The 22,511-nt window shown below is 50.8% G+C and overlaps 1 protein-coding gene across 2 annotated transcripts in view; it reads right to left on the bottom strand.

Annotated features, from left to right (window-relative positions):
* Window positions 1-22,511, bottom strand: part of GIGYF1 (GRB10 interacting GYF protein 1) — a 1,483,862-nt gene that overhangs the window by 123,746 nt on the left and 1,337,605 nt on the right. For both annotated transcript variants that reach the window (XM_086946110.1, XM_086946109.1), the window contains one exon: window positions 16,090-16,247. In XM_086946110.1, the coding sequence (XP_086802236.1) occupies window positions 16,090-16,247 (158 nt within the window). The remainder of the gene's footprint in view (window positions 1-16,089; window positions 16,248-22,511) is intronic.

Genomic DNA, 22,511 nt, shown 5'->3' on the forward strand with positions numbered 1-22,511 from the left:
TTTTACCGGACGACGACTTCCGCCCGGAGGAGTGGTGCCAACTCCAGGAGCTTTGGTGGCTCCGTCCCCGCGACCTGTCCCTCAACCTCCCGTGGGACCGGGACCTCACGCGGCGCGGGCTGACTGCCGGAGTTCGAGTCGCCTGCGGGACCGCCCCCGCCTGGCTTTCGAAGATATGGCCTGGCAGTCGGAGCAGGCCTTGTCGTCGTGGTCGACGCCTAGACAGGTCAAACACAGGTGGTGGGGGTCCGTGACTGACATCGTGCGGTCGCACTCCTCACAGTGTTTAAATCCGGGCATCCCTACGGCACCGATCGAAGTCGTTCGAAGAATGATCAAAAAATGATCAAAAAGTTAGTCAAAAATTTACTTGGGTAACTGCTCTTTCCAGATATGCGCTGGCTGGTGCAGAAAAAAGAAGAACTGACGTCAGCACGCGGAGGCGGCGTCTAAGTACTCCGACGACGTCATCACGGCGCCCACGACGCCGACGACAGACGCGGAGCCGCAGACGACGCCTACCGACGCGCAAGGGTACTGCTACGCAAAAGTTTCCGGATCCAGTCTGACGCCTGGGGATATTCTAAGGTAAGGAATCTATCACGAACGTGTCTCTTTCAGATAGTAATGCTTAGCAAAGGTATGGACCGACTTCCAAGTGGCCGCCTTGCAGATTTCTGCAATTGGAACATTACGTAGCAAAGCAGTCGTGGCAGCTTTGCCCCTGGTGGATTGAGCCTTAGGTTTACCCCCTAAGGACTTATTAGCCTTCTGGTAACACAATTCTATACAGGACACAATCCACCTTGAGATGGGACTGTTTTGAGGTAGCAAGACCGGTCCTGACTGATCCATAGTTGATAAACAATTGGTCTGACCTACGAATATCTTTGGTTTTATCCAGATAAACTTTCAACACACTCCTAACATCCAGGGAATGCACAGACCTTTCCGCTGGAGACGAAGGATTCTGAAAAAACGTAGGTAAAGTTATGGTCTGGTTAACATGGAAATCAGAGATAACCTTTGGAAGAAATTTATGGTGAGTACGCATAACAACCTTAGCAGCATAAAATACAGTATAAGGTTCTTGGCAACACAACGCCTTAATTTCACTCACCCTGCGGGCGGATGTGATGGACATGAGGAACGCCGCCTTACAGCACAAAAGGGGGTGGTGATGGACGGAGCATCTGAATCAATCAAACACTCACACCCAGTCAAAAGATCTGGGTTTAATCCATCACCGTTCTTTAGCCCACTCTGCCACCCCAGTTCAGACATGGCTATATGGAAATCAGTCTGACCCTGTGCCTCATGGGAACAGTCCAGCCCGAACTGCCAAGCCATGACTTCCCTGGACCGGAAACAAGCTACCAAGGACCGGTTTCTGGCATTCCAGCCGTCTTCAGCCCGGCTTGCTTGAATCCAGTGGCAAAGTGAGCAAGGGACTCACGTCTGAGCATACCCTGCCACACTTATGGCGGCCAAAAGCGGTACAAAAGGGGGTGGTGATGGACGGAGCATCTGAATCAATCAAACACTCACACCCAGTCAAAAGATCTGGGTTTAATCCATCACCGTTCTTAAGCCCACTCTGCCACCCCAGTTCAGACATGGCGATGCCCGTACCCCGCCGCCACTCCACTCGCCAGGCACCACAGCTTCAGTGTGAGGAGGCGGCCTAGGCCGCAGGTAGGTTCCATAACTCTCAGGTGATGTAAAGTGTCCTATCCATGACGGACCCTTCCGTATATGTGATCGCCCTACCCGCCAAGGTTCCGCAGAGGTCCAGCACATCAGATTGTCCGCATGCAGCTTCTGCCCATCTGTCCGCTGCGCCTTGCAAGGAAGATCTCAATCCGCAAGGTTGTCGTTGGTCCCACCACAGAGGCGGCTTGACCCTCAGCGTTATGTCCTGCACACCAGAGTGGACGCGGGCATGCCTGACCTCAGGCCCAACCCTCCAAGCTGTGTTCTCAGTTCGACAGGAGCAGGGGGGGGGGGGGGGGGGGGGGGGGTCAATGGATGGCAGCCAGGTCCTATACTGACCCCGGGACCTCAGCAATGATCCTGGCTCAAAGGAACCGCTGCACCAGCTCTCCACTCTCAATGTCCACTCTCCCTGAGGTTTTCCCTACCAGATCTCTCCATCAAATGTCAGATCCTGCACCGCATGGCCGGCTCCGATGGTAGTCAGTCACAGGATATTCCAGTCGCATTTCCAGCTGGGCCTAGCACAGCCTTCAGTCCACGCGGGGCTGTCGTCACTCCGCGGGGCCGTCGTCACTCCCCAGGGCCGGCCAGCTCGAGGTGTCGCTCGAACACCTCCTTGAAAATGGTCCCCCCTATGACCGTCTTCCACGCTCCGGGTCGCCAGAGAACATCAGGCCCCCCGCAGGGATCACTCGGTGCTCTGCCCTGGCATCGAACGCTGTTGTCGTTAGGCCTTGGGACTCCGCCCCTCCGGAGGTACAGGTCGCAGTCCGGGGCCTCGCCTAGCGATGGGCCGCCTCCACTCCCCTTCGACAGGGCCCGGCGGGGACAAACTAGGCTCCCTCAACCCCCGAGGGCCCCCGCGGACGGACAAGGATCCCAACAGTGATGTCCCCCCTGCGAGGCAGATGCAGCTCCCGGGGTCTCAGTCGCTCCGCAGCCCACACCCACAATAGCGGCAGTGCCAGCCGTCCGGGCTCTGTCAGTTCAGGCCGGAGACCCCCCCTCCAAACGCTGCTCAGGTCGGATACTCGCCGGCAGCAGGTTCTGGTGTCCTGGCGACGCCAACGCGGGTCCAAGGTCCCTGGACCCCCGCAGGTCCTCTTACGCCAGACTTCGCCACTCTCCAGCAACAGGCCTCAGACCCCGGCCTCGCGTAGTTCCAGGGCCGGGGCTCCGCAGGGCCAACAGTTTTCTCGGCGTCGCTGCCTGCGGGACGCCTAGTATCGCCTCAGGACCTGCCCCTGGGTGTCAGGGGGACGTGAAGTGCCCGATTGTACTCCTCAGGAGCCCTTGCAGGATGTATTTACAGGATTTTAGGGCCGATTTGCCGGAGGAGCTCACGTCCTGTCGGCCATGCTGCTTGGCCACACCCCCCTGGAAAGGCTTTCCTTTAGACCTTGAGACAGATTGCCCTCCACACTTCACTAAGACAGATCCGTTGCAGTTTCTCTGGAGTTCCTGATGGACTCCCTGAGATCTCGGTTGTGCTGATACCACTGCCTGCGGAGGCACCACTAGAGTGCCCTCATATGCCAGCGTGCATGGTTGATCAACAGAATGCAGGAAGCCATCAGACCGAGCAGACGAAGGACCTTCAGGACTGGAACGACCTCTCCATTGTGAAATAAAGGAATCATTTCCTGTATGTCGCGAATCCTTTTAGGTGGAGGGAATGCCCGACATACAGTTGTATCCAGTACTGCGCCTATGAACAGGTTGCGCTGGGAGGGCACCAGGTGAGATTTGGGTAAGTTTAATGAAAAACCCAACCTGTACAACAACTGAGTTGTGACTTGCAGATGATGGAGCACCTTCTCCGGACACACTGCTTTGATCAGCCAATCGTCCAGATAAGGGAATACTGGAACCCCCGTCCTTCTGAGATGTGCAGCCACCACTGCCATCACCTTAATGAAGACTCGAGGCGCAGTAGTAAGACCAAATGGAAGGACCGCAAACTGGTAGTGCTGCGATCCCACCGTAAAACGGAGATACTTCCTGTGCAACTTCAGAATGGGGATGTGGAAATACGCATCCTGCAAGTCGATCGACACCATCTAGTCTTCTTCCAGCAGCGCTTGAAGAACTTGCGCAGGTAAAGGTTCAAGATCCTGAGATCCAGGATTGGACGAAGTCTGCCATCCTTTTTGGGGATCAGGAAATACCGGGAGTAGCACCCCTGACCCCTCTCCTGCTCTGGAACCACCTCTATAGCACCCTTTCTGAACAGAGCCAGGACTTCTTCCTGCAACAGCAGCAGGTGGTCCTCCGCACAAAATCCTTGACAAGGAGGGTAATTGGGGGGAAATTCCCGAAAGGGAAGAGCATACCCATTCTCCACGAGATTGAGAACCCAAAGATCCGATGTAAGCAATTTCCAATCTCCCACTGGACCCACATGATCCGGAATGGGGGATCTAGGGCTGCTTTGCTGTGGTGGCAGGTGGTTGGCAAGAGGAGGAAGCCTGACGACCTCTAGGACAAGCTCTTTGCCTGCCTCTGTACGACTTGTACAGCGTATTTTGCTGCTGCTGCGGCTGCCTGTAGGTCCGAAAGGAAGACCTGCCAAAACCTCTGAACCTCTTCCCCACAGCACCTCTGGACTGTAGGCATAAAGATCTCGCTGTCGCTCTGCTGTCCTTGTACCTTTCTAAAGCAGCATCAGCCTTCTTTCCAAACATTCCTCACCCATCAAAGGGCAAATCCATCAAGGCTGCCTGGACATCCACAGAGAATTCAGAGGATTTAAGCCATGCCGCTCTTCTTGTGGCCATCACTCTAGCGACCAAGTTAGCAGTGTCCAGACCACTCTGAATGACTGGTCTAGCGGCAGCATGAAGGTCATTAATCACCTCTTGAAAATCCTTCCTATCCTCCTCAGGAAGCTTTGGAACCAGCTGTTTGACCGAATCCATCAATGCATGGATATAGCGTCCCATAAGACAAGTAGCATTAGTCGATTTGAGCGCCATGCTTGCCGAGGAAAAAAGTTTTTTTTCGCAGCCTGGTCCTGCTTCTTCGATTCCTTATCCCCAGGAACCTGTGGAAATGCGCCCACAGATTTTTTCGAGCAGGCCGCCTGCACAACCAAGCTCTCTGGCAAAGGTTGCGTGGATAAAAAGTCCAGGTCTCCAGGCACCACCCTGTACCTTCTCGCAACCACCCTCGAAACAGTAGGGGCTGTAAGCGGTCTTTTCCAAACCTCCGATATAGGCTACGCCAAAGCATCATTGAAAGGGAGCATAGGCTCGACCACAGAGGTGGGTGAATGAAGGACCTCAGTCAGTATATTAGCTTTATACTCTGCAGTAGGAAGTATTATATTCAACAAGTCTGCAGCCTCCCTTATAACCACGTGATAAGGTGTCACATCCTTAGAAGGGGCGTCAGAAACAGAGGCCAAATAATAATCAGGAGACAGCTCAAGACCACTAGCCTCTCCCAGATTGTCAAAAAGATCCTCTGAATCCTGCAGCTCACCCTCTTCCACTTCTGCAGAACGGTACCTCTGCTCCTCCAGAAGTCTCTATGCCTCACGCCTCGACGTCTCCTTCAGGAATGAAGTCGACGGATTTGGAATCTACTCCATCGGAGCAGGAGCCGGCGTCTAGCCGAAGCCGGAGAACCAGACCGCTGGACACAAGGTCGGATCGGATTCAGCATCGGCGTCGAGGGTGTCGGTGTCGAAGGTCTTGACGTCAAAGGCTTTGGCGCCGCCGAGAAAAGCCAAGGGCGCGTCGGAGCCGGCATGAATGGCATAAAAGGCGCAGGAGCGTAAGTCTGGGGAATACCCAGATTGTATGCTAATGGACCAGTGGGACCAACCGGTGCAACAGAGGGGAACATAGCCCTTGAATACACTCCATACATAGCATTCAGGAACTGAGAAGGGTCCTGACCTGGAGCAGGAAAAGCTGGATATGAGCCCAAAGAATGCTCTCGAGGGAGCGGAGTCTTCTCGACTTCGACCTCAACCTCAGGTCGGTGCACCGGGGTCGACGAACCCGCAGGCAACGAAACCTCCTTTTCTCCTTCGTCCTCTTCTTCTCCTTCACCCTCTTGGTCAGAAGAATGAGTCGGAGCCGGAGAAGAATTAGACAACGGCTTCGGTGAATGAACAGACGAAGCCTCACCCTCGGAGACTTGAACCTCTGTAGTCGGGGTCTCCACATCCTTGCAAAACAACTTCACCTGCGACTTCGGTCTTGAGCTAGAGTCCTTCCCAGAGTGATGGCGAGACTCATGTAGCATACCTGTGTTTATCGGTAAGCGGCATTAGCGTAAACTGCAGCGTTTCAGCATTTTGACATTAATCCCTTTAACTCGCATATGTTAGAGTGCAACGTTTTGGCGGGCAAGTTAGACACTCCATCACACCGCACTCCCTTAAATCTTTTAGCGGTTTCTATTCGTATTATAAACGCCCAGACAACAGTTTAGGCAGAGTTTTTACGCACTAAGACCTATCACACGGTTTTATGTTAAACCAGCAAGTTATGCATCAACAGCGTTACTGGGGAAATAGAACCACTTTTCTTTTATATATGATGGTTTATGTTGCAATACTATCACTATTACGGAAGAGACATGTTAGATATTGTGCAACAACAGTATGTCATGTATTTAGCTAACTCTAGTATGGTTTAGTTTATTTTATTCTAGTAATTATTAAGCGATGTTGGTAGCTATTTATAGCACTATTTGGTTGGCGACAGTAAAGTAGTACTAATTACTCGCATTTTGACCCACAGATCCCTTGATAAAGGCGCTGGTCGCGCCGAAATGCATTGGGAGGCCATTTAATGTCTACAATGAAAGGAAAGCTATATTGATGAAAATTCAGACATTTTGATTGATGTGAATCAACATTATGGATTTTGTTGTAAAGCCTGGATTATAATTAAAATGGAACTATTCTAATGAAGCATTGAACAGTCGTCCCACTAATTTATGCTGGAGATACCAGCCTATACTTGTGCCCAGGGAGACAAGCCGATCAAAGACTTGCTTTATCTTTATTTACAACCATCCACTCCAGAGTGGGGAGTGGACCGTAGAGCACAGTAAACAAAGTGTAACCTTACACATTCAAATAAGCAGTGCTCATACCAACCCATATTCTTTGGTACACAGGGATATCTGCCATGTCGACTCTTTGTTTGGTTCTGTACTTAGACACTCAGCTTGCAAAAGCAGTGTGTGGGTGTCCGGGTACAGGGCCCCTATGGGTGGCACAATAAGTGCTGTAGCCCTTAGGGGTCTTCTATGGTCACAATGCCCTGGGTACCATTTACTAGGGGCTGACAGGTGGTCAGAGATGCCAATTGGATTTAGTTTCAACACAGTTTTAGGGAAGGAACACGGGCCTTGGGCACCTGGTTGGCAGGTGCCCAGGGTACACTCAGTCAAAGCACATCAGCAATTCAGCAAAATGTGGGGGCATACCCATGCAAGAAAGATGGCACTTTCTCACAGGGATCTACAGCCTTTGCTGCGCACCATGCCACAAATTTGTTCCATCTACAGGTGTATATTGTTTTAGTGAAGGGACACCTGGCTGCCAAGATAACATCACAGACTTTGGGAGGCAGGTGAAACGACATCAACTGCCGCTGCTCTATCGCCATGCAAGGAGGTGGAGGCTGGACAGGTTCGGGTGGAGGACTGTCCCCTTCTGCTGTGGCAGAAGGTCCTCCCGAAGAGGCAGTCTGATCAGAGGATCAATAGCCATGTGCAGCAGCTTGGGATACCAGACTCTCAGTGCCCAATCTGGAGCCACCAGAATGACTTGGGACGGATCGCGATTGATCTTCAGCACTCTGGGCATTAGTAGTATAGGTGGAAAGGAGGTGGGAGACGACAGCTTGGGCGAGCATGTCTTCAATAGCCAGTCGTCGAGATAGGGGAAGACTGGAACCCCTGATCTGCGCAGTAGAGCTGCGACCACCGCCATCACTTTCGTGAACACTCGAGGGGCCCTGAGAGGACCAAAAGGGGAGCACGATAAACTGAAATGGTCCGTAGCCTACCGTGAACCATAGGCAACGCCGGTTGGCTGGCAGTACGGGGATGTGAAAGCATGCGTCCTGCAAGTCCAATGCTACCATTCGATTGGGGCATCAAAACGAATAGTTTCTTACCTGTCGGTGTAGTTTTGCAGCTTGAAGATCTTTCTGGATTCACTATGCTGTGCATTATTCCGCGATCTGGTGGTTGGGTCCGGATTCGTAGTCTTTTCTCTCTTTTTTTTTTTTTGTAGCCCAGGTGGGCGTCGACGTCCCACCATTTGGTGCACCTTCGTTACGTCGGCACGCTTCCTGCGGAAGCTCCCACCCTTGGGCGCCATCTTCGGATTCTTTTTTCTTTTCTCTTTTGTGGTGAATCCATGGCTATGTGTATTAAACTTTCCTTCAACGTAAACTTCACGTATATTTGTCCTTGTTAATCGTTCCTATCTTACTCCATGTCCTTCCACCTTCTCCAGCCTCATCTTTCTGGCGTAGGTGGGTGGGTTCGCTAGTGAATCCAGAAAGATCTTCAAGCTGCAAAACTACACCGACAGGTAAGAAACTATTCGTTTTGCAGCGTGAATCTTTCTGGATTCACTATGCTGTGCATAGATTTCGTAGCGGTTTTGTCACTCATATGGCGGCTGGGTGGAAGATGAGCGTTGGTTGTTAAAGATATGTTGAAGCACTCTTTGGCCCACTTGTGCTTCCTTGTTCATCTGCACATCTACGCAATAGTGTTTAGTGAAAGTGTGCACTGAAGCCCATGTTGCCGCCAGGCATATGTCTTGGATGGGCGTGTTTGCCAGGAAGGCGATCGTTGTCCCTTTCTTTCTGGTTGAGTGGGCTCGTGGCCCCTCCGTGAGCTCTTCACCAGCTTGCATGTGGCAGAGCTGTATTGTTTTGGCAATCCATCTTGCTATGGTGTTCTTAGTCACTGGTCTACCCAGGAGACTCCTTGCGAAGGACACAAAGAATTGTTTTGTCTTCCTGTGTTCTGTGCATTACTGCCCGCCTTGCGTCCAGAGTGTGGAGCGCCCTCTCCGCGTTTGACGTGGGCTTCTGGAAGAAGCTAGGTATCTGGATACTTTGGTTCATGTGGAATTTAGATACTACCTTGGGCATGAAATGCGGGTCTGTCCTCATCACGACCCAGTCACTGTGTATTTGTATGTACGGTTCTTGCAGCGTCAAGGCTTGTAGCTCGCTCACTCTGCGTAGCGATGTTATTGCTACCAGAAAGGCTGTCTTCATTGTCAGCATTTGTAGTGACGCTTTATGGATGGGTTCAAACGGTGGCTTCATGAGTTCCGTCAGTACCACGTTCAAGTTCCATGCCGGCGGCGGCATCCTCTTGGGTGGCGCTATTCTCTTCGCTCCTTCCAAGAACATTTTCACTACTCTGGAAGTGAAGAAACTTCGTCCTCCCGAAGTGTGCTCTCTGGTAGTTTTAGATGTGCGAACTCTAAGTCCTCAGGAGCCACGCTGACAGGCAGAGGCTTTCTGGTTCTGGGTGTAGAACTTGTCCCCCTTCCATGGAGAGAAGGTCTCTTCTTTTTGGGAACTTGTGTGCTCTGCCCTGCGACATCTCCATAATCTGAGAGTACCAAGTCTGCTTCGCCCATTGGGGAGCCACCAGGATGAGAGTCATGTTGCTCGACCTGCACTTGTTCAGGACTCTGGGGATCAGTGGCGTCGGTGGAAACGCGTAGGCAAATTTCTTTGACCAGCTTATCCATAGAGCATTCCCATGGGACATTGGTTCCTGTTCCCTCGATGCAAAGTGTTGGCATTTTGCATTCTGGCGTGTTGCAAACAGGTCTATTGTAGGTGTGCCCCACCTCCTGAACAAGTTCTCTGTCTCTTGGTTGTTCAGTTCCCATTCGTGGGACACCGATGCTTGCCTGCTGAGCCAATCCGCTTCCACATTGTCCTTCCCTGGCAGGTGTATGGCAAGCAGGTCTATCCTGAGTGGGATCGCCCATCTCCATATTTCTTGAGCCAAGCTCGACAGAGGGAATGACTGAGTGCCCCCTTGCTTGTTGATGTAAAACATCGTTGTGGTGTTGTCTGTCTGTATCATCACCCTTTTGTTGTAAAGGTGCTTTTGGAAGGCCTTGAGGGCCAGCAACACTGTTTTCAGTTCCAGGTAGTTGATGTGCTTGACTGCATCTCCTGGGTTCCACAGACCCCTCACTCTGAGCCTGTTCATGTGTGCGCCCCATCCTTTCTGGGATGCGTCTGTGGTGATGGTCACAGTTGGGTCCGGTGGCGTTAGAGGCTTCCCCATCGTTATATTCTCCTTCGTCCACCATTTCATCTCCTCCTGTACATTGTGCGTAACAACCACTAGATCTTCCCAACTTCCTTCTGCTTGGGACCATTGCTGTTGCAGCTACTCCTGTAGTCGTCTCATCTTTAGCCGAACATTGGGGACCAGGTGGATGCATGACGCCATCATCCCCAAGATCTTCCTCACTGTCAGAACTTGCCCCTTCTGGTAGTGACGTTTCTCCCTCAGCAGGCTGAGTGTTCTCTTCTCGCTGGGTGTCACTCTGCATTCGACCGTGTTGATCAGGGCTCCCAGGAAGATTTTCACTTGTTCTGGGTCCATGGAGCACTTTCTCCAGTGGATGGAGAAACCCAGGTTTGTGAGCGTTCTTGTGACCTGTTCTGCGTGAGCTTTGCATCTCGTGTAAGAGCTTGCCTTCACGAGCCAGTCGTCCAGGTAGGGGTACACGTGTATACCCTCCCTTCGTAGGTGTGCGGCCACCGCCGCGAGGCATTTGGTAAAGACCCTTGGCGCTGACTTGAGGCCGAAAGCCAGGGTTGTGAACTGGTAGTGGTCTTTGTTCACCTTGAATCTTAACATGTGTTTGTGTTTCCTGTTCATGGGGATGTGCAGGTATACGTCTTTTAGGTCTATCGTGGACAAGTAGTCCCCGGGCCTTATTTGTGGGATGACCTCTTGCAGGGAAGTCATCTTGAACTTTTGAGTTTTTACGTAGGTGTTCAGGAACCGTAGGTTCAAGATGGGTCTCAGGCTTTTGTCCGCCTTTGGTACTAGGAAGTAGTTAGAGTACACCCCCTTGTTCCGTTCTCTGTGCGGGACTTGTTCTATGGCCTCTTTGAGGAGCAGTTCTTGTGCTTCCTCTTGGAGCAACTGCAGTTCTTTTCCCTTGTGACCCCTGCTCTTTGGTTTTCTGCTTGGTGGATATTTTTCCAACTCTATGCAGTATCCGTGCTGTATAATGTTTAGTATCCACTTGTCTGTGGTTATTTTTCTCCATTCGTGTAGAAAAAATCTCAACCTTCCCCCTACTGGTGTTGTGTGTTCTCTTGAGCCGTGTCCTTGTGAGCCTCCCCTTAGCTGTTGGTGCTCTCCCTCCTGAGGCTTTGGGTGGGTGAGCGCCTCCTTCACGGAGTCACTTTTGGGGGGGTTGATCACCACCTCTCCGTCTCTGGTCCCGTCCGTTTCCTCTCCCTCGAAAGGACTGGCCCCTATTCTGGGAGTTCCAATTCTGCCTCTGTTGACCCTGGTGCCATTGGTTGTCACTCTGTTGACCATGGTGGTGCGACTGTTGCGAATGTGATTGCTGGTTTCCCCCTCTCCCATTTGGTCTCCTTGTGAGGGTGCCTCTCCGCATCCCCCTGAATTGTAGGGCTCCCATCGATTTGGCTGTCTCATTGTCCTTCTTCAGCTGAGCCAGTTTGTCATCTACTGATGCCCCGAACAGCGTCTCCCCGTTGAAGGGGGTGTTCAGGATGTTATTTTGCACTTCTGCCTTGAAGCCTGATATTCTGAGCCAGGCTTGCCTTCTCTCAGTGATGCCTATGGCCATCAGCCTGCTAGATGTTTCTGCCCCATCTAGGGCTGTCTTCAGGCATGCGTTTGCTATGTCCTTTTCCCCCCTCCACAAGGTGGGCTGCCCTCTGCCTGTACTCCTCAGGCATGTGTTTCAGCAACTGGCTCATCTCATCCCAGTGCTGATATTGGTGTCTATTCAGGAGTGCATTGGAGTTTGCCATCCTCCAATGCATAGCGGCATTTCTTTCAATTTTTCTTCCAGTGAGGTCCATCCTCCTGCTTTCCTTATCAGGTGGTGGCCCAGATGTGGTTGGCACGTTGGCCCTTCTTCTGGCCGTTGCCGCGATTATGGAGTCAGCTGCCACGGTGCCCTGGATATAAGGGGGGTCCCCGGAGGAGAACTTGTATTTCTTCTCCGTCCTCGGGGTCACTGACCTGCATGTGGCTGGTTCCTTGAAGGCTTCAGTCCCTTGGGCCGTGACGCTCTTCAGCATGGGCAGGAAGCTGCTTTTCGTCTGTGAGGGAAGCAAAGTCTCTAGCAGGAAGTCAGCCTTTGTCTGTTCCTCCTCCAACTTCACATTGTAGACTGCTGCAGCCTTCTTAACGACCTCATAGTAAGCCCCGATGTCGTCTGGCGGCGAAGGCCTCGAAGGGTATGTCTCCACAGGTTCCTCGGGGTTATCGGCCTCGAGATCCTGCCATTCTTCCTCTAGCGACGCCGAGGATTCTGAGTAGTAGCTCTCGCGGAGGTAATCTCCTTCCGAGCGGTAGAAATCCTCCTCTTCTCCCTCATCTGTGGGGTTAGGAGTTTTCGGGGGCTCCTCGGCTTCGAAGTCCTCCTGCACCTCTACCTCTTCGGTGGTCGCAGCGGTCTTCGAGGGAGTCGAGTAGGTCTTCGAGGGAATCGTATAGTTCTTCATTGTTTCCTCGATGGCTCTCTTCCTCTGGAGCATACTCTCCATTTCGGCCTCGAGCCTTCTTCTCTTATTCTCCAGCTCGGCCGCTTGCTCGGCGTCGAGCTTTTCGGCAGGTCTCTTCGACGGTACCTTCGACATCGAGGCTGTTCTGAGCGTCTTCTCGCTCGAGGGTCCCTTCTCGAGGGCCTGCTTCGACGACCTTTGCTTTTCGCTGGTCTTTGCCATCTGGGAGTCCTTTTCGAAGGATCCGCTGGGCCTTTCGGAGGATGCGGCTTCGGACGTCGAAACTTCCGTCGCCGGCGCTCCTTTCGAGGACTTAGCCTCTGCTTTTCGGGGTTCTCCCTCAGGCTTTCTCGGCCCTGTCTGGGTTTTCGGGGTCGTAGACTCTCCTACCTTTTTTGAAGGTCTCACATCGGTCTCTAGGACCGTGAAGTCATTTGGTCCCTCGGCGATGTTCTCCTCTTCGGAGGAGGCACCCAGCTGGTAGAGGCTCGGCGTGGTCCCTTTCCCTTGCATCGTGTGGTGGGCCACCCTCTGTCTCTCTCGAACTCTGAGTCTTCGGCGTGAAGATTGAACAGGCGTTGCAATCCTCGCTGGAGTGGTCGATCGGCAGGCAGAGGTTGCAGACCGGATGCTGGTCCTTCTGCGCGTACTTGTGGTGGCAATTACGGCAGAACTTGAATGGGGTGTTGTCCATGTGCTCGCTCAGGGGGCCCCCTGCGCGCGCTTTCTCCTTGGCCGTCGAGTATCACAAGGTTTTCTCCTCTTTCTTCGTTCTGGCTCTAGGAGGTCTTCTTCTCCGACTTCCCTCGGTCCTTTTTCCTCAAAAACTTGGTGTATTTCCTTCTTTTCTACTGAAACGTCTCCGGAGCTTCATGCGACGATCCAGACCGAACGGCGGAAAAAAGAATCTGAAGATGGCGCCCAAGGGTGGGAGCTTCCGCAGGAAGCGTGCCGACGTCACGAAGGTGCACCAAATGGTGGGACGTCGACGCCCACCTGGGCTACAAAAAATAAAAAAGAGAAAAAAAGACTACGAATCCGGACCCAACCACCAGATCGCGGAATAATGCACAGCATAGTGAATCCAGAAAGATTCACGCTGCAAAACTGGGCTTTCTAGTGGTTTTCTGCACTTCTGTCTGTTTCGGCGCCGAAATTTTCGGTGCCGAAGTGGAAACCGTTAATGTCTTCGGATCTGAAGAATTTCTCGGGGCAGAATGGTGGAGGTCGGTACTGGACTTGTTTCGACCCTAAAGGTCTGGGCTCCAGCTGGGTTTGGAGTGAGTCTTTTCGGAGCCAGAGGGCTTTTTGACAGGCTTTGGTGCCGAGCCAGAGGGCGGGGCATCAGAAACGTGATCTCGGTGCCAACCGGGGCCCAAGGACGCGGGTTGGACCGGAGCCTTCTTTTTAATTGGAATTGTCTTTTGGGACGAGGGGGCACTGTACTCACGGTACGTTGACCATGTGGGATGTCATCCTATCGGTCGGAGTAGAGTTCTGGGATAGCGATCAGCTCCTGCTGGCCTCTATCGGATTGCTGACCGAAGATGTCCAGAATGGAACTTGTGTGCTGGCTCTGCATGTCGAGACGTCGAGCACGGCGGTCGCGAAGTGTTTTCTTGGAGCGGAAAGCTGGCATGCGTCGCAGTCTTGTTCTCTGTGTTTGGGTGGCAAACAAATTACACACTTTGAGTGAGTCGGTGCGTGAGTATTTCGTGTGACGAGGGCAGAATTTGAAGGGAGTTCGTTCCATTGACTGCAGGTCAACCCAACGCGGGTAGACCAGATGGCCTTCCACAAACTTTCCGTTCAAAAGATTATTTTAAATGATTACGATACGCTATAGAATGGGAGACCTGATCGAAAAAAATACAGTCAAGGGTGACTATCTTGCACACCGAGCGAAACCGAAGTAACGGTGTTGAACCGAAGCGCAACAATAGACCTCCGAACCCGATGGTGGAAAAGAATAAACCAATGAAGTAGATGCCCATGCGCACTATCACCGAAAGGAGGAGTCACCTACCTCGTGACTGGGAAGACTTCTTCGAAGAAAAAAACTGCAAACCTCTGGACCCAACACTAGATGGCGATCTAGGCACAGCATATGATCTACAACTCATATGCCTTCGAACAGTACGTTAGGCACTCGGCCAAGTCACGGAGCAGGCTCTGCCCAAGTCAATCGGGTAAGAGTAAATTTAAAATAAGGGTCTTTAGTTTAAAAAGCCTAACAAATGTAATCACAGTAAAACAATTGGCTTTTCGCGAGACCGCAGCAGTCTCCTATACTGCCAGCTCCCACGCTGCGACCGGCATTAAATGGCCGGATTACTCCTGCTTTGCGGATTGGCCGGCCCCATTGGCCACCTCCACTGGGCGTGTCCCCAGGAAGTACATTCGGCACTTGGCCGAGTCACGGAGCAGGTTCTGCCCAAGTCAATCGGGTAAGAGCCAATTTAAAATGAGGGGCGTTAGTTTAAAAAGCATAACAAATTAATTCACAGTATATATATATATATATATATATATATATATATATATATATATATATATATATATATATATATATATATATATATATATATATATATATATATATATATATATATATCATGTAGTGACTATCTCGGTTCCACTAGAAGGTAATCAACTTTGAACATGAACAGTGTGCATGTTAATACTTGCACCTTTCATGCTGCTTTTTTCCTAAAACAATTTTTGTGGGAGAGGACATGGGAGTGCAAGTGTCTGCTTCTCTGTTCGCTCATAAACGCTCCTACCGTGCAGAATTGCCTCACATCTTTTAACTTCCTACTTACATGGATTAATTCAAACACTTTCACTGTGCAATGACGCATTTTCTTACAAACTCAGGTCTACTGTGGTAAAGGAAGGCAAAACAGGCACACTAATAATAGTTTATTTGCACCTTTCTTTCTTCCATAGAAAAGGCACTGCACAAACGGGGAACAGTGTTGAACATTTACCATAAAAGCCTGATAATTGCGCTGGAAATTCACACTAAAATGCAGACTAAGTGACGTTAAATCCAAAGCACTGACAAAATGCTCTCAAAAAGGTAACAGCTATATCAGTGGTATGGCCACCTCCTCACCAGAGCCAGGAAAATAAACACTAAGGCTGTGGAGCAAATGGCAGTATAACGCATGATGAGATAAAGCAGTGGGGCTCCCCTAAAAGAGCAGTGTATCTAATGACTGCTGCCTTACTTCTCTTTATTTCTGCTGGTTTTAGTTTTTTCGCAAGGGCAGCAAAATTAGGGCTCATAATGCCAAGTAATCTTGTGTGTTTTAATTGGATAGAAAACATTAATGATTTCGGATTGCTTTAATTGGATAGAAAATATTCATGATTTCGGATTACATTAACATTAGATCAACTTTGCACATTAATCTGCATTAAAAATTCCAATTTGTGTCCATTAAATTTGTTTTTATGTGCTGTAAACGTATTCTATGGTACCTACAAGAAGGTAACAATGTTCACCTATTTATGATGATCTACCAAGCAGAAATCCATTTAACACAAAGGACACTACGGGGGGAGGGCATTCAATAGATTCAATAAATACACATCGTGCAACAGCTCTCTGCCCTTTGCTTCCACATACCTGCTGTCGTTGCTGGTTGGCTTTCTGTTTGGCACGACGTTCTAAGAACTGCTTGGCAAACTCTTTGGCTTCAAGGGTGTCACCCAAGTAGGATCGGATGTAGTCATGCACATCATATGGCGATTCTACCTCTTTTAGGAATGAGACAAAAGTTGCCGCTGGAAAGATGAAGGGAAATAATAAGATCAAACCATGTTGACTAGAAATTGCCACAAAAAATCATAAGGATTATGTTACTTACCCTGTAAGCATCTGTTCTTGGCATTTAGAGCTGTAGATTCACATGCTTTGCAGTCTTACCATCTAGTGTTGGGTCCGGATGTTTACAAGTTGTTTTTGTTCAAAGAAGTATTTTCCAGTCACAAGGTAAGGTGGTGATTCCTGTCGGTGATAGTGCGCACGGCCATTGACTCCCTAGTTAGATTGCTTTCCCGCAAGAGGGTGAGAATGGAGTAAATAAGTGTAGTATAGAGAAGACCATAGGTGTTTGGGGAAAAAGGGAGGGCGCTTGTGAATCTTAAGTTCTACATGCCAAGAACAGATGCTTACAGGGTAACAATCCGTTCCAGGCATGTGCGCTGTAGATACACATGCTTTGCATAGACTGTATAGCAGTACTCTCCCAAAGCGTTGGATAACCGGTGGGTGTTGCAGTTTGAAAGCGTGTTCTTAGGACTGCCTTTCCTACTTAGCTTGTTGACATGCTAATACATCAACACAATAGAGTTTAGTAAATGTGTGCGGTGTAGACTATGTAGGTGTTTTACAAATGGCAGCTATAGGAATGTTACCTAAAAAGGCGATAGATGCTCCTATCTTACGAGTAGAATAATACTTTTCTAATATTACAGTTGAATACATTTAAACGTACATACAGGTACGTCAAATAATCAGAAACACTTGAAATTACTTTTCAGTTATGTTGCAATTACTTTGTGAAGACTTTCTAAGTTACTTTTCAGGTTACTTTTTTTATTCCTCAGTATGATATACCTAGATATACCACTGGGACATTTGTTAGATAAAAGGTAAGTCAGTTTTTGTAAATACACAGTTTCTTAGGTTCACATACAATTTCCAACTCCACACTTGGAACTTTTTTTTTTTTACAGAAAAGCAGTCAATGCAATCTTATGGAAGGAAATGAAGTTATCGGTTAAGAGGCAAGTACTTGGTTGTGGTAGTCGGGTTTCTGGGGTTAGATCCAGGGTGTAGGAGAGTAGGGTCTGCAATCCTATGATCACCCAGATTTTTTGCTTTTGTTTCACTGGTTTACGACTTTCTCTGGCTGTGGGCCTGCCAATCAGACCCACAGCCTGGCTGTTCTCTTTCTAAATTACAACATGTACCCTAGGTGCATTTACCAATTGGTACTGGGCCACCTCATCAGACCCTGTAACTCAGGGCATAGGTGTACCCAGGGCTGCCAGGGGCTGCAGCATGTATTATGCCACCCCTGGCTGGCCTCCTAAATTTGACACAACTGGCTGCATGACAGCTGGGGCAAAGTCGTGTAATCACCCTTTGCTGTAGGTGTAGTATACCTATACCTAACCCTAAAATGGACACACAGATTCCTATCAGTCACTCCTATGGCAGGCCTTGACAATCCTGAAGGCAGAGTGCTTGGAATCGTGTGAGATGGTGCTCTGGCATGAGCTGAGCCTGTCTGCAGCTTGCGGAACCAAGTCCTAATAGCTGTTCCATGATATCGCATACCATATATTCTTAAGTGCATTATAATCCTCGCGGTTAAATGCTATCTTTGGTATTGCTTTATCAAAACATGTCGAGTAAGGTGTCATACGAATTGGAATACTAACCCCTCGCCAATTCTGGCGACGGGGTTAGCATTCCACCCTTCTAGAGGGACACGACATGTATGTAACTGTGAACCCCGGTTAAAGTTAACTCAAGCCTCAGCTCCACAAAATGGATGCTGCCACCACAGACACGAGTCTGACCTCCTGCTGCTGGGAGTCCTTCCACCGAGGGAGGCCTGGACAAAGGGTTTCCTGTCCGGGGCGGTGCTAGCACCATCCCAGACATGGTTTTGTGTATCCTGGGTAGGCAGGGCTTTTCAGGAAGGTGACTGCTGAGTGGCACCCCGGTGCTCACTACGCATAGGCCAGTCAGAACCAGTTCCAGGGGCACACCAGCCCCTGGCCTGGGGAAGTCCGGCAGGGGAGAGGGGTGTAACCACCCCCCTCCTGGTCCCACCCATAGGCAGGACCTAGTCACCGGGTCAGCCCCCTTTTTTAGTATAAAGATAGGAGCGGGCCCCCTGTTCAAATTAGATCATCTTTGGAATCAAGATACGACTTTCTTCGAAAGGACTTCACGATTTCTTCATCAAGATTCTCCCTTGTGGCTAAGGAGTAGGCACCCTGCATCAAGCGGGCACCATCCTAAGAAACACTGCGGTCTGCTGCAAGTCCTTCTTCAAGAATCCGACGACCCAGCTCGACGAGACCCGGCTTCCCTGGCACCTCTGACCTCTACTCACCTCTACAGCAAAGCTGAGAACCGTGAGTGCGACGAGACCTCGAGGGACCGACGATCGCCAAGACTGCACGACATCTTTACTGCAAGCCCACCGTGTCCTCCACTGGTGAGTGCTTTGGGGTCCGAGAAGCCCCGACCCTGCGCAGCTCCAGCACCCAAGGTCAGCCTCCCTGCATCTCCACGATCTGCGTGGGGCCCTTCTGCTGTTTGCTGTGCACCGCGTTGTTTGGCTACTAGCCGGCTGGCTTGTGGCCTTCTGAACGACGCCCGACGACATCACTGCTGCTGGTCTGGTTGCTCCAGACTGGCCCTTGCTTCCTTCTTGAAGAGAGGCACCCCGGACCCTCCTGGTCCACTCCAGACGCCATTTTGAGTCCACCGCGTGGGCTTGAATTTGCCAAGGCTTTGTTGCCCAATCCTGGGTCCAGCGACGCCGACAGCTTCTATCTTCGTGGGACAGCTCGATCCTCCATCCTGGTCGCCGACAACGCCTCCTGGTCCGTGAGATCTTCGAGCACAGCGTCACCCACTCACCTTGTCGAGGTGGCTACCATCCGGTGCCCTCCTGGTGCCCACTGACTACTGGCTAGTAGTCTCGAACTTGGTCCCCTCTGCTTTCAGGTGTCATCTTCCATCGATCCAGGCTTGGATCCACCGAACTTTCTTCACTGGTCGCCTGCCAGCAACTTCTTTCTTCCAGGCTCCTGGTCCGGCAACGAGGATTCCCGACGTCTTTTGAGTCCTATGCAGCTGCAGCCCCTGGGCTAGGTAACTTCGGCATTTCGGTGCCCCAGCATAGCCTCACTATCCAAGGGTCAGAATCTACTTTCGTTTTCTCCCTACCAGGTCGGGTTCGCCCGAGAACACTAACTTTTCAATTCCTAGCTACCATAGACTTTTGTCCGCATCCCACGTGAGAGTGCACACACTGCACCCGAGTCCCCTAGGCCTCCTAGAAGTAATCTAACGATTCCCTAGTCAAGTCCTAGCGATTCCAAAAGCTATTAGTACTGTACTTACCTGCTAGTAATTTCGCATTCCACTTTCAGAGTATATGGTTTTCCGTGCCCCTCGGGCATTTGTATATACTGTGCTAACTTAAGTATTTTTGTAAGAGTTTTGGTTTGTGCTTAGTACCCTGTCCTCATAAAGAGTACAGGGCTGTTGTGATACTTAATAAATAACTGTTTATTTTCATAACACTTGTGTGGTGTCCTTTCACTGGGTGTTCAAGGGGTATATGTGTGGTAAACAGCTGGCTTAACACGCCCTCTCGAGTCTTTAGCCTTAGACTGCTCGTATCCATGCTACTAGGATAGCTGGTCTATAAGGTTGACTTACAACCAATCATCAATAAGGGTTGCTGGACTGATACATAGTGTTCACTAGAATAGTGAGCACTGCATATCAGGCCACCTTCTCACATGGTGTACCATGGTTGGCGAGCCCACGTCGGAGCAACCAGGATGAGAGTCATCGAGTGCTGCCTGAGTTTGCGTGCCACCAGCGGTATCAGAGGTGCTGGGGGGAAAAGCGTACGCAACTCTGCCTGACCAGTTCATCCACATCGCATTGCCCTGCGATTGCGGGTGTGGGAACCTGGCGGCGAAGCTTTGGCATTTTGCGTTCTCCTTTGTGGCGAACAGGTCTATCTCTGGATGACCCCACCTTTGGAAGTACGGTTGGAGTACTGATGGATGTATCTCCCACTCGTGCATCTGATGGCTGTGCCTGCTGAGCAGATCCGCCATTTGATTGTCCTTGCCCGGGAGATGCTCTGCCATGAGGAAGATGTTCCTCTGAATGGCCCACTTCCACATGCTCTGAGCCAGATGAGACAGCTGTGGAGAGTGTGTGCCTCCCTGCTTCTGAATGTAGTACATGGCCGTCATGTTGTCCGTCCGGATCAACACGACTTTGTTGCACAGATGTACTTTGAACGCCTTTAAGGCCATGAAGATTGCCATCAGTTCCAACACATTGATGTGCATCTTCCTCTGCTGTAGTGTCCATAGTCCCTGCACAGTGTAATGGAGTACATGCGCTCCCCATCCCTGGAGAGAGGCGTCCGTCGTCAGGATAATCTGTGGGACAGGCTCTTGGAATGGTCGGCCTTTGCAAAGGTTTTGTGGATTCCACCAATGCAGAGAGTTGTATGCCCGACTGCTCACCAACACTAGGTCTGTCAGTTGCCCATGAGCCTGAGTCCACTGACGTGCTAGGCACTCCTGAAGCGGACGCATATGTAGTCTCGCGTGCGGGACAATGGAGATGCAGGAGGCCATCATGCCTATCAACTGCATGAACACTTTCGCTGGAAGCGAGTGTTGGGGTCTGAATCGTTGGATCAGCGCCTGGATACTGGCGATTCTCACTGAATTTGGCTGCGCAGTGGCTGCCAGAGTGTTGATTGTCGCACCCAGATACTGTCGCACGTGGGCGGGCTGGAGATGGGACTTTGGGTAGTTCAGAGAGAATCCCAGATCGTGCAGGAGATGAATGGTGCGTGACACATGCTCGACGCACTGTCGTTCTGTCCTTGCCTGAATGAGCCAGTCGTCCAGGTAGGGATAGACGTGGACGTGCTGGCGACGGAGATGCGCCGCCACAGTCGCTAGGCACTTTGTAAATACCCTTGGTGCCGTGGTGACCCCGAACGGCAGGACCCTGAACTGGTAATGCTGGTCTAAGATCGTGAACCTGAGATACTTCCTGTGGGAAGAATGCAGGGGGATATGAAAAAAGGCATCTTTCAGATCCAACGTAGCCAGGAAATCCCCCTGCTGAAGCAGGGGAAGCACCTGCTGCAACGTGAGCATATGGAAGTGCTCCGAGAGGATGTACCAGTTTAGGGGCCTGAGGTCCAGGATTGGCCTGAGGGACCCGTCCTTTTTGGGAATCAGAAAATACAGGGAGTAAACCCCTGTTCCCCGCTCTTGCAATGGAACGAGCTCTATCGCCCCTTTTTGCAGCATGACTAGAACTTCTTGCTGCAACAAGGTCAAATGCTCGCCTGACATAGGACGGCTTCTTGGGGGCATGTCCGGTGGAATGGAAGTAAGCTCTAGACAGTACCCGTACTGGATAAGAGACCTCACCCACCTGTCCGTGGTGATGGTCTTCCACGCCGGCAGGAACTGCTGGAGTCTCCCCCCGACCGGTGTTGTATGGTCGGGGGGCAGTGACAAGACGTCACTGTTTGTTGGTGGTGGTGGACCTGGAGCTATTGTTTCCACGTCCCCTGCCCTTGACATTATTGCCTCTGTAACCACCTCTACCCTTGTTGTTGTACGAGGTTTGGGTGTTACTCTTGTAATATTGTGTGAACTGGGATGCCTGCCCCCTTGAGGTGCCTCTGGAGTTTGAGCGGCGAAAGGAACCACTCCGAAACTGCTGACTTTGTAAAGCCCCCATTGATTTGGCAGTTTCCGTATCTTTTTTCATTTTTTCCAGGGTGGCATCCACCTCAGGTCCGAACAGGTGGTCAGGATTCACTGTTTGATTCAGTATTGTAGTTTGGATGTCGGGTTTGAACCCTGAAATTCGAAGCCAGGCATGGCGTCTAAGCAACACACTGGTATTGATAGCCCTGGAGGCTGTCTCTGCCACATCCAGGGCACATTTGATGGATGCATTCGTAATGAGTTTTCCTTCCTGAATCAGCATCTCTCCTGCCTCTTTGTATTGGTCAGGCAAGTGTTGCAGTATGGCTTCTAAGGTCTCATAATGGGCCCTATCATATCGTGCAAGCAGGGCTTGGGTGTTAGAAATTCTCCAGATATTAGCTGCCTGTGCAGCAATCCGTTTGCCTGAGGCCTCGAAGATCTTGGACTCTTTGTCTGGGGGAGGAGCGTCACCAGTAGTTTGAGAGTTCGCCCACTTCCGAGCGTTGGAAACAACCAAGGAGTCCAATGGCA

This window comes from Lissotriton vulgaris, chromosome 12 (assembly GCF_964263255.1).
Source record: "Lissotriton vulgaris chromosome 12, aLisVul1.2, whole genome shotgun sequence".
NCBI classification, from domain to species: Eukaryota; Metazoa; Chordata; class Amphibia; order Caudata; family Salamandridae; genus Lissotriton; species Lissotriton vulgaris.